General features: G+C 37.1%; 1 protein-coding gene and 1 non-coding gene across 2 annotated transcripts; one reads left to right on the forward strand and one right to left on the reverse strand.

Moving 5' to 3' along the window:
* Positions 1 to 439: 439 nt before the first annotated feature.
* LOC147568004 (enolase) lies at positions 440 to 4,588 on the reverse strand. Its single transcript, XM_086654467.1, has 15 exons — positions 4,444 to 4,588; positions 4,033 to 4,096; positions 3,536 to 3,600; positions 3,393 to 3,440; positions 2,913 to 2,999; positions 2,746 to 2,826; positions 2,419 to 2,520; positions 2,251 to 2,331; positions 1,907 to 1,981; positions 1,737 to 1,799; positions 1,579 to 1,656; positions 1,284 to 1,478; positions 999 to 1,190; positions 837 to 893; positions 440 to 753 (listed from the first exon to the last, which is right to left on the reverse strand). Exons 1-15 carry the CDS (start codon positions 4,507 to 4,509, stop codon positions 673 to 675), a joined length of 1,335 nt encoding a protein of 444 aa, XP_086510593.1. The 5' UTR covers positions 4,510 to 4,588; the 3' UTR covers positions 440 to 672.
* A 14,702-nt stretch (positions 4,589 to 19,290) lies between these two features.
* Positions 19,291 to 19,364, forward strand: TRNAE-UUC (transfer RNA glutamic acid (anticodon UUC)). The gene has a single exon. It is a non-coding gene; the product is annotated as a tRNA-Glu (tRNA).
* The last annotated feature ends 50 nt before the right edge of the window (positions 19,365 to 19,414 follow it).

The following is a 19,414-nucleotide window of genomic DNA, read 5'->3' on the forward strand; positions in this document are numbered from 1 at the left end:
GATAGAGGTGATGTGTATGGGGTTTTTAACTAACCTAGTCAAGTGGCACGTGGGGAAATCTACTTCATGCTTTGAGGGGCGACTAAAGAGTGTCCAACTAGTAGGCGAGTGGGCCTAAGCGGTATTTATTCGAAGTAGGCTGGGTCTAGCCAACATTTAGGCGAAGTGGGCCTGGTACAATTTTTGGCCCAAGGAGATAGAGAAACCAATTACCCTACTGTTTTAATTCGATTTTGAAGAAGGGAAATTTATATCTAACAGTTGGATGTAATCTTTACCCACCTATAACCGAAACCAGGTTCTCTGATAACAAGAATTACTAACTAGTTTAGGAACATCTATATCTTACTCATAATAACAAGCATAATAGAACAATTTTTAGGTTTCCACTCTGGGACGAAATTCATCTTCTCCAAATTTCAAAGAACACAATCAAATAGAAACGCTAAAGTGAATCATTTCAACCATTAAAAAAACGAAGTACCTCATTGTTGTGCTGCAGAATAACTCTCCAACCAAAACTTGATTACAATATTATTTAAATAAAGAAAGTCTTCTTTTCCGACCCTAATTATAATAAACTTAACTGACCACAATCAGAACTACAGAAACCAAAGCTTTTCATTTTCATGAAAATGTTTAATCTGAGTTCTGAGAAAGTAAAATTAAACTCTAGTATGGCTCAACAGGCTTGCGGAAGTTTAATCCAGCATAAACTGCTTCAGAACCCAACTCCTCTTCAATCCTCAACAACTATATACGAAAAAAGAAAATCAATGATAAGTAAGCAGATTTTAATAAACGAACAAGCGGGCATTTGGTAGAAAATTCTATACCTGGTTGTACTTGGCAAGACGTTCAGACCTGCATGGAGCTCCAGTCTTGATCTGACCCTGTTACAAGGAAAAAAAATTGATCAGGTTCAAGCAAGATTTAGCTAAACCCTAAAACCTGAATCTTAAACAGTAAAACCCTAAACACTTGAGAAGAGTACGTACAGTGGCCAAACCGACAGAAAGATCAGCAATGAAAGTGTCTTCAGTTTCACCACTTCGGTGACTGGCCATGACACCCCATCCAGCTTTCTTCGACATCCTCACAGCTTCAATACTCTCAGTTACGGATCCAATTTGGTTAACCTTGAGAAGAAGGGCATTGCAGGTGTTCTCCTTGATTGCTTTCTCAACTCTCTGCAAGTAAAATCTAGTTTTAGAAATCACACAAAAAATATTTTATTTTCAATTTCTATACTAGAATAGAGTTTTTTCGTTCAATATGTATACCTTTGGGTTGGTGACCAAGAGATCGTCTCCAACAATCTGTACTTTATCTCCGATTTCAGCAGTCATCTTAGCATAGTGTTCCCAGTCATCTTGGTCGAATGGGTCTTCAATTGATACAATTGGGTATTCAGTAGCGAATGACTTGTAAAGATCTTTGAGTTTGTCTCCTGAGATCTTCTGTGACCCGTCATTGTTCTGTACCAATTTGAATTAATGTCGATGATTTGTGAGAATTGGAACAATCATTATTATTATGCCAAACCTAAAGTCTCAATATAGATGAACTTTGTTTTACCTCAGCCTTGAAGTTAAGATCGTAGGTCTTGTCTGTTCCGTAGAATTCAGAAGCAGCAACGTCCATTCCAATAACAACCTATAAAATGAACTATTAGTTAGGTGAACTTCTAGTAGGAAAAAGAGATATACTCGCTGAAAGTCAGAATAAGGACTCACTTGTTCAGTGTATCCAGCTTTAGCAATGGCTGTCTTTAGCAATTCAAGACCTTCTTTGTTCTCCTGAAAATCACTTCACACATTTGACAAGCAGAACTACAACAAATAAAAGATAACTAAAAATGTCGGGTTGAACGAATAAATGAGAATAAACGAATAACTTCACTGACCTGGATGTTGGGAGCGAAGCCACCTTCATCACCAACATTGGTTGCATCTTGACCATATTTCTTCTTAATGACAGACTGCAAATGAACTGTTTATTAGTTTGGGTTCTAGAATAGCAAAATGTACTCAATTAAGCAAAATCTTAACTGGACAGGGTCGTCAATGAAATTACTAGCATCGGAAAATGGACTAGTGAGAACTTGAAGATAGATGAGTAAACGAGTATATAACTAAGAGGGACAATACTGACAGGGAAAACTCATAAACTATTGACTAGCTTAACGTAAACGAGAAATGAGATTTAATTATGGATCTTTAACAAGAGAAATAATAGATGGAGGCAAACCTTTAAATGGTGGTATACTTCAACACCCATCTTCATTGCTTCTTTGAAAGAAGAGGCTCCTACTGGAAGGATCATGAACTCCTGCAAAGAGAATCAAACCAAAAAATAATGGTAAGGGCTAAATTCTTCCACAAATGTACAGTTTGTAGTTAAAAACAAGGCATTTACCTGCATTGCAAGTTTGTTTCCTGCGTGTGATCCTCCATTGATAACATTGAAAGCAGGCACTGGCAACACCAAATTCTTGTTACCAGCAAGGTTGGCAATATGCTGCATTACAAGAACAAGAAAATATTATAATCAGACTAATACAAGTACAGTGTAGTGATATATACTTAATCATTAATATTACTTTTTCGTCCAGGGAGTTTCAATCTATCTTGTACTTGAAATGTCACCTTTAATTTGGTTACACATATCAAAATATGAATTTCGTTTTTTTTACTCATCCAAATGGTTATTGACAGTGAAGAGTACGAAGAAAGCTACACTTACTTTGTAAAGGGGGATTTTCTTTACGATAGCCCCGGCTTTGCAAACTGCAAGAGAGACGGCAAGAATTGCATTGGCTCCAAGCTGGAAAATAGTTCAGAAAACATATAGTATTATTAAAGAATTTTTTTGCTAAGCATATGCTAAACCATGATTGTTAAGAGCAATACCTTTTGTTTGCACCAACCCCATTCGTTCACAGTACCATCAAGCTCTTGCACCATGAAGTTATCAATGGCGGTTTGGTCAGTTGGGTCCTGTGCCAAGAAAATATTTACTTTAAATACAAAACTAATACAAGTTGACTCTGTCTAAAGACAGTCTCTTAGTTCTCCCTCAAATTTAAATTCACGATTTCACTTAGTGTTGATATTGAAGATAAGATACCTTAAATGCTATTATAGTTCTATTATATCATTAGAGAATACTTTTTGACAAGCAAGCCATTGAAAACTCTAGTTGTCTTACAGTAATCCAAGAAAGAAGAAACTAATTTCAATCACTACACTAATTTTGAAAGTATATGCATAATGTTCAAATATTTCTTCATTTTCTTCAAATTAAGGGGGGAGACTAGAAAAACAAGTTACCACCCAACCAACACGGACTTACTATAACCATCTGAAATAAAAGAGAAGGATGAAACAAACCTTGCCAACCAATGCAGGTGCGATAATATCATTAACATTTGAGACAGCCTACAAGCAAAGAAAATTTAGGAAGAACCAGTTCAGAAATCTGCTCGATTTACTTCAAAGAATCTTAAAGTGGCCAGAAAGCAAAACCATCCAACCTTTGATACACCCTTTCCGAGGTAGTCTGAGCCTCCATCTCGGAGCTCAAGAGCTTCATAAATACCTAATTACCAAATTTGATCCATTAATAAACAATTAAAAATCACACCATTTTAAGGTCATATAAATTCAGTTACAATTCAAGGCCTAGATGATCCAATCAAATGATTTCCTTGATCCAATCTTTAAAGAGATTCAGCATTTTAAAATCTCAACAGCTTTCATTCGGATTAAAATGATATGCTTACTTATGAAAACAATAGACTATTAGAGTTCATGATCTCCTAATTACATATCTATGATATCACAAATAAAGCGAAGATTAGATTAATCAATATCAAGAAACACAAATCTATCAATTATACAACATGCAGGAAGTAATCACGGTACAGCATCTGAAGGTTTTGCATGTCAAGAAGAATTAAATGAATGAACAATCAAGAAACCGAAATAGCAGATCAAATCAAAGAACTATTTTAGGTTTAGGCAATCTCACCGGTGGATGCACCACTTGGAACAGCAGCTCTAGCGAAGGTACCATCTGATAGAGTAACATCAACCTATAAAAAGGATATACATTAAAATACAGATCAAAACATTGTCAATAAAAACCGATCTAAATACTGAAATTCTAATGAATATGAAACTGAAAAACAATTTTAATCTCCTTCTTAACGATCTGTAACGTTTTCATGATTAATAGTAGTTCATTAAATACGATTCGTTTCAACCAGATCGTAAATAGAAAACAGATCTTAAGCATAAACACAAAAGTTCCGCTATGAAATCAGGTCATACTTAATTACAATAATAGATCAGAGTTCAAAACAAAAGATCTCTAACTCATCTTAAAAGAGATCAACCTAGATAGATAGATATAGAGAGAGAGAGGAAGAAGAAGGAGAACCTCGACAGTAGGGTTTCCACGGCTGTCGAAGATCTGTCGTGCCTTTACGATCTGAATGGTAGCCATGACTAACTTGGATCTGAAGATTGGAGATTTTAGAGAGAGAAAGAGAGAAAGAGAGAAAGAGAGTTCAGGAACTTAAAGCACTGAAATTCTCTCACTACAATCCTATCTATTTGTAGTGAAAGTTGATTAATCGTAGCCGTTGATTAGATTAGCAACCTAATCAGCAGCAAATCGCCGTTAGAATTCGTCGCCGCTTGTTTTACTTTTACCGCACGATAAACACTTTTTCTCCACGGTAGTCAGGTGCTAAATACAGTAAATTATGGGTGATTTTGAACCGTTGGATCTTCTTGTTACCGTTGATTAAGCCTCTAAAGATCCTCTTCCGCTTTCCGTTTCCTTGATTGTAACGTCAGTGAAATGGGTAAATAACACGTGGAGAGTTGTTGAGATGGTGGTTTACCATGTGATATCCCATCATTATTCGCATGTGGCCGAGAATATGCTGTGGGTTAAAGCGCTAAACCCTAATAAAGCATGAGGGTCCGTCGACCATTAGTTTTTTTTTTTTTGGGTTATTTTCCTAATGGCCCCCTACTTTGTGATCAGCTACATGCCTAGCCCCCTACTTTACAAGAAATGCCCATATGGCCCCCTCCCGTTATAACACCGTTACTCTCTCTCGTCCATTTCTTTTCTCTCTCCTCCAACATGTTTTCTCTCTCTGCCACCTCGTTAAAACCTGCCAACTCATCATCTTCTCCGGGAAGGTCGCCGGCCGACCAATTTCCGGTCGGCGACCTTTAAACCTAAAATTTTTTTTTTTCATCTCTTCTCTCTCTCTCTCTCTAAAAAAAAAAAAAAAAAAAATTTTTTTCACCTTCCTCTCTCTCTCTAAACTCCGGCGAAGGGGGTTACCCTTCGCCGGAGGACCTTTAAGGTCTGTTCCGGCAGACCTTCATGGTCTGTTCAGATGAAAAAAAAAAATTTTTTTTTTTTAGGTTTAAAGGTCGCCGGCCGGAAAATTGGTCGGCCGGCGACCTTCCCGGAGAAGATGATGAGTTGGCAGGTTTTAACGAGGTGGCAGAGAGAGAAAACATGTTGGAGGAGAGAGAAAAGAAATGGAAGAGAGAGAGTAACGGTGTTATAACGGGAGGGGGCTATATGGGCATTTCTCGTAAAGTAGGGGCTAGGCAGGAAACTAGTCACAAAGTAGGGGGCCATTAGGGAAATAACCCTTTTTTTTATTTTGTTGAACTATCCGTCGACCATTAGTTGAAATAAAAAAGGGTTAATTCATGAGGTTTTGGATGAAGAACTCCAAAATTAGGCCCAAAATATGAGTCGGGCTTAAAGTTGGCGAAAATTTGAAGGCATGTCAAAAGCGTCAAAAGAGCATGGGAAAAATCGATAACGTCCTTATCTTATTCGCAAATTACAGAAGTGTCATCGAAATTTTTTCGGGAAACGTGAAATTTCTGAAAAATAATCAGACGCACCACCCATCAAATCTTTTACTCTCCACGAATTTACAGATTTGCCATTACAAAAATTTACCAACTTGTCATTTTCGTTTTTTTAATTTCTCCCACACATATTTCTCTCTCCAATCTCAACAGATTTCTCTCTCTTTAAAATTACTTTTTTTGTTATTTCCCAAATGACCCCCAACTTTGTGATCAGCTTCTTGCCTGACCCCCTTACTTTAGCAATAATTCCCGTATGACCCCCTTTTTCCTTATCTTTAACTTTCCCTTACTCTCTCTCCTCCATCTCATTTTCTCTCTGTCAAATCATTTCAGCACGCCACATCATCATCTTCACCGGCGAAGATCACAAGCCAGCCAATTTTCCAGTCGGCGACCTTCAAACATAAAAAAATAAAAATAATAATAATTTAACTCTTCTCTTAAAAAAAATTAACCTTCTTCTCTCTCTAGATCAATGGCCTGCGAAATAGACTTTGAAGGTCTGTTCGCAAGCCATTGATCTGGTGAACCAGATCTGATTCACCAGATCTAGAGAGAAGAAGGTTAAAAAAATTAAGAGAGAGAATAAAAAAAAAAAAAAAATTGAAGGTCGTCGGTCAGACATTTGACCGGTCGGCAACCCCTGCCGGAGAAGATGATGATGTGGCATGATAGGTGACTTGACAGAGAGAGGAAATGAGATGGAGGAGAGAGAGAGTAACAGAAAGTTAAAGATAACAGAAAAAGGGGGTCATACGGGAATTATTGTTAAAATAGGGGTCAGGCAGGAAGTTGGTCACAAAGTTGGGGGCCATTTGGGAAATAACTCTTTTTTTTCTCTCTCTCCAATCTTAAATTTTTTCATTGATTTGTTTCCATATATTTTTTTGTAGTTTTGATTTGATTCTCTCTGTATTTTTTTCTTTTTAAACATATTATCTATCTCCAATCTTAACTTCTTTCCTTCTCTCAAACATTCTCTCCTTATATGATGCACAATTATAGGACATTCATTCCAAAACTTAAATTATTTTTAAGGAAAATTTATAGGACATTTTTCTTTGTACTGTACATTTGTTTATTTACTGGACAGTTTTGTATTGGAAATTATCTTGTGTACCGGGAATTGTTTTATGTACTAGTCATTTGGTTATGTACTAGACACTTTTGGACTAGGAATTTTCTTGTGTACCAGATTGTTTTATGTACTGGCCATTTGGTTATGTACCACTAGTACTAGACACTTTTGTACCGGAAATTTTCTTGTGTACCTAGAATTGTTCTATGTACTAGCCATTTGGTTATATACGAGACACTTTTGTACTGGGAATTATCTTGTGTACCAGGAATTGTTTATGTACCAGTCATTTGGTTATGTACTAGACACTTTCTGTACTGGGAATTTTCTTGTGTACCGGAAATTGTTTTATGTACTAGCCATTTGGCTATGTACTAGACACTTTTGTACTGGGAATTTTCTTATGTACCGGGAATTGTTTATGTACTAGCCATTTGGTTATGTACTAGACACTTTTCGAATTTCTCTCTAGATTTTTCCTATTTTCCCTCTCTCTAAATTTTATTCTTTTTTCATATTTTTCTCTCCAGATTTTTCTCTCTCCATATGTCCTATTTTTATTCTTTTTATTTCTGCTTAAACATATTTTCTCTCTCTAATCTTACTAATTTCCTTTTCTCAAACATTCTCGCCTTATATGTTGGTAGATTTTTCTAAGGGTTAATTCCGTTTTGGCCCCCGATTTGTGACCAACTCGCCGTTTTGGCCCCAATAACTGTCCAGCTGTTCGTTTTGGCCCCAAAACCAATTTTTCGGGCAGTGCTGACATCATCGTTGCATAAGCAATAAATTCCTATACCCAAAATACCCCTCTGACCGAATCCCCCCTTTCCCAGGTAAATCTTGAGCCGTCACATCCCTGTCAAATCCCTTCGGCTATTTAATGCCTCCCTTCCCTTCCCAACTAAACTTTCCCTCTTTCATTACTCTTTCTCTTCTCAACTTCATTACTCTTTCTTCACCTCAACTCATCAGTCAATACAGGAAACCCTAAACCCTATTTCTTCTTCTTTCTTCATCTTAATTCGTTCAGTCAATACTCAACTTCATTGACTGATTTTCTTCTTTCTTCATCTTAATTTAACCCCTCTTTCTTCATCTTCTTCAACCCCTCTTTCTTCATCTTCTTCAACCCCTCTTTCTTCATATTTCTTCATCTTCTTCACCAACCTTGAGGCCGCAAGAGATGGGCGGCAGTTCTTCATCCCCACCAATAAGTTTCAAAGTTTCCTGTCAAATGTGTGATGAACCATTTCACTCAGCAATTGAATGTCCTTGGGTTTACAGTCAGTGCAAAAGCCCCAAATGCATTGGCATCAGACGACTTGAGGTTGCTAAAACTAGAGAAGGTAGGGTTAGGAAATACCTTAGTTGCCAATTTCATACCTGTCTTGCTTTCCAGTGACTTGATGAAGCCAAAGATGAAGAGAGAGTCGAACAGAAAAAGGTAGAGATAAATCAACAAAAATCCCCTCCACAACAATTATTGAAAGATCTTGGTTCTTACGGCAAAGTTGGAGCATGCTTTTGTTGTGGTCTTCATGATCACTGGGCGAAAGATTGCCCATGGGTAGACACCCCCTGCCCAAGATCAAACTGCCGAGGTAGGAGGAAAATTCGAACATCCTTAACAGATCTGAATTTTGAAAAGAAATTTTTTTCTTGTGTTGTTTGCAACAAGTTCGATTGGGTTGAAGATTGGGTTGATAAGACTAAAGCAAGCAAAGGAAAGATGGTTACTATCCAAGATCCATATGATCAAATGTGTAAGAAGTTTAAGGATTTGCTTTGAGATTGGGCCAAATGGGAAATGGGGGCCAAACTGTAATTGTTATGCACGTTTGATTATGTGTCTGTTTCATTGTTACTATCCAAGTTATTATGTTTCTCTTTCATTGTTATGTATCTCTTTTATTGTTAACCAAGTTATTATGTTAGTAAGTGTCTTCAAATAAACAAGTCATAAAACTGAAATTGGGGCCAAAATGGAATACAACAGATAAAACTGCCTGAAATAAGTCATAAAACTATCTTCAACCAGTAACTGTCTGAATACATCCATCCACAAAATACCATATGATCAAAGTCAAAACAGAATTAACCCATAAGCAAACACAAAACAATGTCTGGGATAAAACACCTCCTTCAAAAAACCATATGATCAAAGTCAAAACACAACCACAAAATGCCCCACAAAAACCCCTTTCTTGAAACAAATATATTAGTCAGACACCCTTGGGTTACTACGGGTCCCTGGCCTTCTTCCCCTCCTTGCACCTCCACTGGTCTCCTGTTGTGGTACCTGCTGCTCAGTTTCAGCTCGTGCGCTTGTGCTACTACGACCCCCTCTTCCCCTTTGAGTACTACCTCGACTAGCCTGAGATTGCTGCTGACTTTGTTCTTGACTACCAGCCCTTCTACTTGAAGATGCCTGCCCTGATGTGGAACATGTGGGTCCTCTACAAGATTTTTTGTTATGTCCATGACTCCCACAAGTGCTGCAATAATAACCACGAACATTACCACCCTGCTTCTCTGAAGCATCTCTTCTCCTCTGAGTTCTAGGTCTCCCTGCTGGCCTAGTCATTCTTGGGGGTTTGACAACATATCGAGGCTACAAGGATAGAAGGATACACATTATTATGAATTCTTCTATATTTCCAAACAAACACGTGCGAAATAAATAAAGGAAAGTAATTTACCAGCCCCCATGTTGCCTCATCTGGGATTGGCACAACCCGATGACCATACGTCGCTTTATAAGCTTTGACAGTATAATAGTAGCTACAATACCTATGACAAAGGAACATGTGAACCAAAACAGATAAACAGGGCCAAGAATGAAATGGGGCCAAAAAGAAATTGGGGCCAAAATGGAAATGGGGCCAAAAAGGAAATGGGGCCAAAAAGGAAATAATGCGTAATTGGACTTACTTGGTAAGATCTTCTCTTCTAGGCACCAATACAGCGAGAGCATGCACACAAGGTAATCCAGATATTTGCCACGCACAACAGGTGCACGTTTGATTACCCAAATCCACTTGCCATCGAACTCCAGTCCTCACGTTCACATTCCAGTAGTTCTCATCAGAGGGTTGGACATAGTAATGCCTGATAGACTTTTTGAGCTTTTCGAGTGAGGCTTTAACCTTTGGCACCAACCCATTCTCTGGTCAGTCTTTCGCATGCATTCGTCTCCTGTAGTATGTGGCCATGACCATTAACCAGTACTTCTCAACCATGTTGCATAGGGGTTTGTCTCTAAGCTTCATAATCTTGCTATTAAAACTCTCAGAAAAGTTGTTGGTGATGAAAATGCACTTCGAATCAGTATCGAAGTGTGACCTTGCCCATGAAGAAGGAGTTTCCCTCTCTAACCATTGTTTTGCAACCGGACTAACAGATTGTAATACTGTCATCCATCTGTTAAAATCTGTAACTGAACAAGACCTTGCCGCATTCCAGACAATTTCCTCAAGATGAAGCCCAGGGTGGACTTGCTTGAAATTCTTATACATGTGACGGAAACAATACCTGTGTCTCTTATTACCAAAGACAGTATCAACAGCTTGAATAAGACCTTTCTGCCGGTCAGATAATATGGTCAGTGGTTTCTCGTGTCGTTGCAATTGTGGACCCACTGCCTGTAAAAAAGATAACCATGTCTCCTTGCATTCGTTTCTACATATATAGATAGTTATTGGAAAAATTCCATTTGTAGCATCTACTCCCAAAATAGATAAACAAACACCGGCATATTTGCCCTTCAAGAAACAACCATCAAGACCCAAAACTGGTCTACATCCTTTCATAAATCCTTCAATAGATGCTCGAAAACAAACACACATACCTGTAAAGGATTCTGTCATATCATGTCTTGATACTGTAGCTATACTTCCTCTGTTTGATATAAGTATCTGTCTTGCCAACTCAGGTGCAAGTCTGTACCCTTCTTCAAAGTTTCCATTAATTCGCTCTACCATTTTAGTTCTGGCAACCCAAGCTTTCTTGTAATTGACATTCACACCATGATGAGTTTTTACCCAGGCCTGTATGTTCTCTGGAGTTAGATCCGGATTTTGAGCAAAGGATTCCATCAGTTTATGAGCAATCCAATTTGAAGTAACCATTGGGTTTTTATCATCTTGATCTGCAGTACATGTATGCTCAAAGTTAGCCTGGGTGAGCTTGTACGTGTGCTTATCACTCAGCTGCGGTACGTACACAAACCAGTCACATCCCTCTTCTTTACATTTAAATCTCAACCTTTTTGTTTCATTTTTTACCTGAGCATATGCAAATTGATCGTCAATTGCATTGTTTCTAATTGCTACTCGAGCCTGTTCAATCGTTAGCCAAGTCTGACCAATATACAAGTCATTTCCAATTTGGCCCCCAATTCTATTTTGGCCCCCTTCTTCATCTGTATTGTACAAGTCATCTTCTGCATAAAATGATCCAGAATCTTCAAATCTTGGATCATAATGATCCTCTTGTTCACCATCTTCACCATCACTGGAGCATAAACCCTCTCCCTCATCCGACTCTTCCCCATTCGAATGATATCTTTCTTCTGGGTTTACATCATCACCAAAGTCTGGACATTCGTTTTCTTCTACAGTTGTGGAAGGGGTCGTTTGTGATCGACCCTGTGAACTGCCTTCAAATACCTCTGAATGTAAAGAACTGAGTAAGGCATCACTTACTCCCACCATATCTCTGAGAGTAGCCCTCCACTGATCAGAATCAGACATCATAAACTCATCCCAATCAAGTGATGCCCAGTCAAAATCATTCCCAGATTGGCGCCCAGTTTGAGTACCATGTTCCATCTGGTCCCCTTCAACATTTTCAGACTCATTTTGGACTTCCATCTAATCGACTCTTTCAGATTGGCGCCCAGTTTGAGTACCATGTTCCATCTGGTCCCCTTCAACATTTTCAGACTCATTTTGGACTTCCATCTGATCAACTCTTTCAGACTCCATCTCCTCATCACTAGGATCCAACACTATCACTAGTGGTTCAGACATGCAAGGAAGATCGATCCCTCGACGATTTCTAACATCAACTTGTTTAGGATATGTGATTGGTTTACCACCCCAGTGACGATTTTTCCTCGTCAAACACTTTGATTTAGTCCTAGGTTGTGTTGGTGGTGGAGGGATTTCAGGCCAGTCGATGTGAACATACATATGACAAATATTTTCGTAATCCTTAGGAATCCCAACTTCAACCAAAGTATTCAGACTTGTATCATCCATAATCTGAAGAAGTTGTGTTTCGAATAGACCAACCCGATTCTCAATCTCTACAAGAGACCAGACTTCCATGGTAACACCTCCTTCTAGCCCTAACTTCTTACCAATGATATCCATCAGACGAAGCAACGTCAGTCTTTTTGAAAGGGGAACTTGAATGTCTGGCATCAGGAATATATCCCCCCCAATGTAATCAGACGGACTCACATCAAGCATGTCTACGTTTTCCTTCAACTCGCCAGCATAATGAACGATGATGTTGATAATCTTCGACATTTTTAACTGAGATTTTCAGAGGTTTTGATAGAAAAGAAAACTGATGAAAGAGAAGATGAGAAGAACAGTAATGAAAGAGAAGATAAGAAGAAGAAAGGGTAATGAAAGAGAAGATGGATGTTAAAAGAGAATAAGAGAGGTGATTTCTCTGTAACTGCCTAGGGAAGGGAAAGTTTAGTTGGGAAGGTAAGGGCGGCATTTAGTAGCCGAAGGGATATTTGAGAGGGATGTGACGGCTCAAGATTTACCTGGGAAAGGGGGGGATTCGGTCAGAGGGGTATTTTGGGTATAGGAATTTATTGCTTATGCAACGATGATGTCAGCACTGCCCGAAAAATTGGTTTTGGGGGCAAAACGGCGAGTTGGTCACAAATCGGGGGCCAAAACGGAATTAACCCTTTTTCTAAAGATTTTTAATGAAAAATATAGATTTTTCAGAAGTCGAAAATCTTTCAAAAAGATAAAGGGCAAGAATATAATCGATTTCAGAATATTTGTATAAAGGCAGGAAAAATTAACAGAAAAATTTTTAGAAAGAGAAAGATATTAGAAGTTGATAAACTTGTAGAAGGAGAAAAAGGAAGAAGATAATCAAATTCGGAAGATCAGTTAAGAGAGAGAGAGAGTGGAAGAATTTTCAAAAAAAAATTAGAGAGAAAGGAAGATTAGTTTAGAGAGAGAGGAAGAAGATAATCAACATCTATGTTTTCTGAAGGTTTTAGAGAGAGAAAGAAAACGAGAAGAAAGAGTATGCCGGGCGGGATCCCAAAATTTCGGCCAAAAATTTCGATTTTTCAAACGAAATGTACTATCCCGCGTCGGATTGTCAGAAAATGTCAGAATGTCCCGTCAAGAGGGGAGAAAAAAAATGAAAACCAGGAAACAATGAGTTGTCCCTGACATTTGGACCGAAAATGTATTTTGGGTCGTTTTTGGATTGCACGCGAACTTCCTCCCAATTTGTGACCAACTGGTCGATTTTGCCTCATAAGTGTCTGGCTTCCTGTTTGGCTCCCAATTGTGTTTGAGAGTTCGATTTAGCCCCAAAATTTTATCCAACCTTCAATTTTTACCTTAGGTATTTTTGTAATTATAATGTTATTATTTCTTTGTCCAATTCTTTTTTTTCTCTTTGCCACTTCATATTCTATCCCTTCAACCTCACCTTCTTCTACCTCATCAACAAGGAGTACGGTTCTTCGAGCAACAAAGTTGTAGATCAAAGACAGTTGCCTATCTCTTAAACCCCAGACCTAGAGAAAGAAAAAAGTTCTGAGTTTTAGAGAAAGAGTGAGTGGGAGATCGAGATAACATTTAGCCCTTCATTTTAAGGAAGTTATATGAACTACCCAACAGAAAATCAGGAATCCCGCCACCTAACCAGTTTCCTTGTAAAGTAGAGATTTCTGATCATATATAACAAACAGTTAGGGTAGAAGGAAGTTGACTAATTGAAGTGTCGAGACGAAGAAAGAGAGAGAGTACTCAAGTGAGTTAGGTTTTCGAACACACAAGGAGGAGTAGGGGTGGGATTTTGGCCCGGAAACCCGAAACCCGCCAACGATCGTCCGAATCCGAAGGGTCTGTGACCGTCTGATGCCCAAATCAGTCCTTACTCGCCCGACCGAAACAACTTAAGCGGACGGACGCAGGCATAAGTCCTTACTCGGTGATCCGATCGAGTCCGCCCGCTTATATATTCCGTCGACCGAACCCGTCCGTTTATCCTACATGTTATACCCGCCCACCTATATGATTGAATTTAAGCCTTTAGATTTGTAAGGTTAGCTACAACCGTTAGATTTCAAGAGTAAAATTATATAACCATAGAATCACTTTTCTTAATCTTGTCTTAGTCTCTCTCCTCCAAAATCTCAATATCTCATCAGTAATCCTAGAATCCACACCGATCGTAATCCATGAGAAGAAGAATACAACTGATCGTAATCAATGAGAAATTTCTTTATTTGTTCATTAGTGACCGGTGCCCGACCGATACCCGGTTTGTCCGACTATCAAAACGGTACGGGCGGGCACTTTGTTGGAGAAAAAATCTAAAATGTCCGTCCGTTTTGTCCGGATGTCCGAAAGAATATTTAGGACTTGTGCCCGTTCTGCCCGGACCGGTTGAGTTAAAGTCTATTTCCCGTCCATCCGGACCGGTTGAGTTAAAGTCTATTTCCCGTCCATCCGGACCGATTCCCACCCCTGCCCAAATCAAACTCCCGAACACAAAAAATAGTTCCAAAGTAGGATTCTTATCCAAAAATGAGAGTTGGTAGGAATCAAGATTCCTTCGTCTGTTTGGCTACCAAAAATCTCACCCTACCATTTGAGATTTGCTAGGATTTTTGGATTAATAAACAAAAAATCAAAATTAAAATTAACAAAAAAATTATTTCTTTATACACATATTTTTCAACAAAATAATTATTTAAAGACATTATTTTTTTTTCCAAAAATCATTTTTCCAGGAAAATTTGTTTTCAAAAACCGTTTTTTTTTTCCGAAATACACTTTTTCCTCAAGTAACCTTTCCGAAAGCGTTTTTTTCCTCTCAAATCGATGTTTCTCCAAAGCAGTTTTTCTAGAAAACTATTTTTTTTCTCGAAAATAGTTTTTCCCCGAAAACCCTTTTTTTAATACCGAAAAATCGTTTCATTTTTCCCAAAAAATCATTTTTTTTCCTTCCGAAAATCGTTTTTTTCTTTCACTGAAATTTCCTGAAATTGTTTTTCATGATAACCGGTTTTTCTATAAAAGAAATTTCCTGAAAACATTTTTTCCTGAAAACCTTTTTCAAGGTAAACACCGTTTCGGGAAAATCGATTTTTTGGAAAAAAAAAAGGAAAAAAACACATTTTTCGTGAAAAAACAATTTTCAGGAAATTTCGGTTATCGAAAAAAGCGTTTTCGGAAAGAAAGAAACAGTTTTCTGGGAAAATGGTTTTTCGCGGAAAAAGATTTTTCGGAGAAAGAGAACAATTTCCCAAAATAATTGGAAAAACGATTTTCGAAAACTTTTTTATGAAGAATTAAGTTTCGAATCAAACAATATTTGAAAAAAAACAGGTTTGAGAAACGAATTTCGAGAAAAGGATTTCTTCAAAAAAAGTTTAAGAAAAGAGTTAAAAAAATTCAAATAATAATAAATCTTAGGGTTTTTATTAGTTATTACTAAACAAACCAAAAGAAATTACTTATTCATGAATCCGTGGAATTATGAATCCGAAGGACTCGTGAATCCACAGATTCGTGAGTCCGTCATCCAAACACACCATAAATTTAAATAATTGTTTTTGTCTCATACAAATAAACGAATGTATCACTAATTTGTTGATTGTACAGTGAACGTGTAAATATAAATACATATGTATATATATATATATATATATGAATAGATTTGTTTTATGCGTAACACAAATTAAATTGCGTGTTCAATAGTTAAATGTATATGGTTATTTACGTTTTGTTTAATCCAATCAACTAACAAGAAATAAAAATATATTTTTTCATTGACCATTGAAAGATTTATTATCAATCAATTTGATATCACACTAGAATTACTAGTAATACGTGTCGTTCTCACTTCACTAAAGTTCGTATCCATGTGAATAGCAATATAGCGTTCCTATCTCTGTTACAGCACATCAATTCTAAATAGTAATATGGTTTGAATGAAATCATAAGAATCTTGTACACCTTATTTACCTAGGATTGTAGTTCAATTGAATGTCAAGTACAAATGATTTATTTAGTGAATGCCTAAAAATGATGTATGCAAAAATAATTTATTTGGTGCATTTCAAAATTTGTATTTTTTGGGACTTTTTGACGTATTTTGTGATGGTAGCGGACTTATGGTGTTATTGAAGTTCATACCTGGGACCTTCCACCAAAAAATTCTACACATAAAGGGTTAGTAAGAAAAAGAGAGGGTAATTTTTTTTTTTGTTGAAAAAAAAGAGAGGGTAATCGATAGTACAAAATTTATGTGATACTATTTATTTTTATTTACTTGTTAAAGGCAAAACTATTTATTTTGAAGTTATTTTTTAGGCATTTTAGACCTTATAGTTATATAAAGCATGAACTTATACTATGCTAATATTTAAGGATTTTAAAATTTTAGTTACTACACTAACTTGTAATCTATATAATAAAACAGAGAAAAACGGTTATTGGGATAAACATCCTTTTTTAATAAAGGATATTGTCTAGAAGCCCTTCCTAAAATTTTAAATATAGTCCTTCTTAAAAATAAAATAACCTATTTAGAAAAAATAACTTTGTCCTTCTTAGAAATAAAATAACTAATTTAAGAAAAAAGGAAACAAAAGAAATTACAAGAGTTTTTTTAAAAAAATTAAAATCTCTCTCTCTTTCTCATAAAAATAATTAATTTAAGAAAAAATAATAATAAGTAAAGTACCAAATGTTAGGATATCCAGAATATAGAAATAATAAATATGGAAAATGGAGTGACATGTTTGGAGAGAGGCTAAAGCAATACCATGGGGCACCTATAGAAGCACTAGGTTAAAATTTAGTCAAATTTAATTGATTCAGCTGTTCGTGTCCTAGGGCACGGGAATCCTAGTAGAAATATATAAGTTATTGTTTAGGGTTATTTCCCTAATGGCCCCCTACTTTGTGACCAGCTTCCCGCCTGACCCCCTACTTTACGAGAAATACCCATATGGCCTCCTATTACCGTTAACTTTAACTTTCCGTCACTCTCTCTCCTCCATCTCTTTTTCTCTCTCTGCCATGTCACGCCACCTCATCTGTTAGGCCACCTCATCACCTTCTCCGGCAGAGGTCGCCGGCCGGCGACCTTCAAACTAAAAAAAAAAAAATTATTTTTTTTATCTCTCTCCTCTCTCTCTCTCTAAGAACTCCGGCGAAGGAACCCTTTCAGATGAGGTGGCCTAACAGATGAGGTGGCCTAACAGATGAGGTGGCGTGACATGGCAAAGAGAGAAAAAGAGATGGAGGAGAGAGAGTGACGGAAAGTTAAAGTTAACGGTAATAGGGGGCCATATGGGTATTTCTCGTAAAGTAGGGGGCCAGGCGGGAAGCGGGAAGCTGGTCACAAAGTAGGGGGCCATTAGGGAAATAACCCTATTGTTTATTAACGATATTTTGAACTAGTTACCTTCCGTAGTAGATTATAGAATAGCACTTGTATAATATGACGACAAAATAAAATTCTCAAAACTAATAAGACATATACGAAATCAAAGAAATTTAGATTTGAATTTAGTACTTTATGATCTTTATATTAAAGGACAATGCTACTTTGATCTACATTTGTAGCTTGTTTTTATTGCATAGTAATAAAAGTACAACCACATAAAAGAAGAAAAAACACAGGAAGATTGTGATTCAAATATGAGGGCCCGTGTGGGGTATGACAAGGATGACCTTTGAAAGAGTTGAAAAGTTTATTTAGGTCAAGTGAACTGAGGTGGTGTTGAATTCTCATGGGGCATTTGAAAAATGATACATATTCCTTTCACGCATGGGGGTTGCATATTCGACTCATAGTTCTAATTGCATGATTTGCACTAGTACTCTTTTTTTAATAACCAGAAAGAGTGATTCATAAATTTAATCGGTAATGGTTTATTATTATTATTATTTGTTATTTGAGTATGACACTGATCTGTGTCATTCATGGATCATGCTCTCACATTCTTCCCATTAAAGGTGGATCTTGTGGCAGTTGACATATTTTATTGTCTATGAATTGTCTAAAAAGATGGAAGTACATGTAAACGTTTCAAAATCAGAATCACGTCACTCAACAAAAAACAAAAGTCAGAATCACTTGTCTGTAGTTGCATTGTGAATGTTGGGTCCTCTCTTGTGTAAAGGAAATAAACAGGTTAGGTATTGTGTCGAGTGGAGATGTTAATTTATGTCCATATGGCGACCATTACAAAATTTTAAACAATCCTTACCCCGCTACCCGATTGCAACGAGAGTTAATTATGTCATAACATAATTATATTGGTCGACACTAAATAAGCATATTTTTTAGGATAGATAATTTTAAAGAGAATATGTGAACTTTGACGAATTTTCAGGATGTAAAATTCTAAAAGAAAACAAGACATCTTCTTCTTCCTCATCTTTTATCACCAACTCGATCCAGCCAGCACCACCATTGCGGTTACCACCATTTTTTCTCCTCTCTTTTTTCTTCTTCTCTACTTGTAATGAAATTACAACCACCATTTATTATTTTTCTCTCTACTCCCCTATCTCCTCTTCTCTCTCCATATCTAATCGGAAGAAGGGGAGGATTCATTCGTTGGAGAACCAGTTTGGGGATCTCCTGAATCAGTACTTAAACCATTTCAATTTTGGAGAGATTAAAAAATGAGGTTGTTTTGGGAGATCTCCTAAACTAGGACACTGTTGGAGGAAATCTTCAACCATTTCACTTCTGATCTCCGGCGAAGGGGATCTTCCCTCGCGCCAGAAATACTAAAGAGACAATAGGAGAGAGAAAAAGAGAGAGGTGAAGAAAGAGAAGGAGCCAATAATAAAAAAGCCCAACAACATGAAAGAAAACTAAAACCCGACAAATTTATTACATTATTTATACTTTTTATAAACCAAATTCAATATCCATGATTCCATCTCCTTTGCCTTAGAATTTATGTCAAAATTGTCAACCATCGCAGCAATCAAATGTTCACCACTTTTATGTTGTTAATATTCTAAAATACCATACATTAATCACTATTCCATTGTAGTCCAGCCCGGTTAGGATACCTGGCTTTCACCCAGGCGACCCGGGTTCAAATCCCGGCAATGGAAACTCGAACTTTTTTTCTCCCATTTCTCTTTTTTCTTCTCGTATTGCCATC

The sequence above is a fragment of the Eschscholzia californica genome, unplaced genomic scaffold, assembly GCF_041429995.1.
Source record: "Eschscholzia californica isolate CP2 unplaced genomic scaffold, dmEscCali1.0.p SCAF_1, whole genome shotgun sequence".
NCBI lineage: Eukaryota > Viridiplantae > Streptophyta > Magnoliopsida > Ranunculales > Papaveraceae > Eschscholzia > Eschscholzia californica.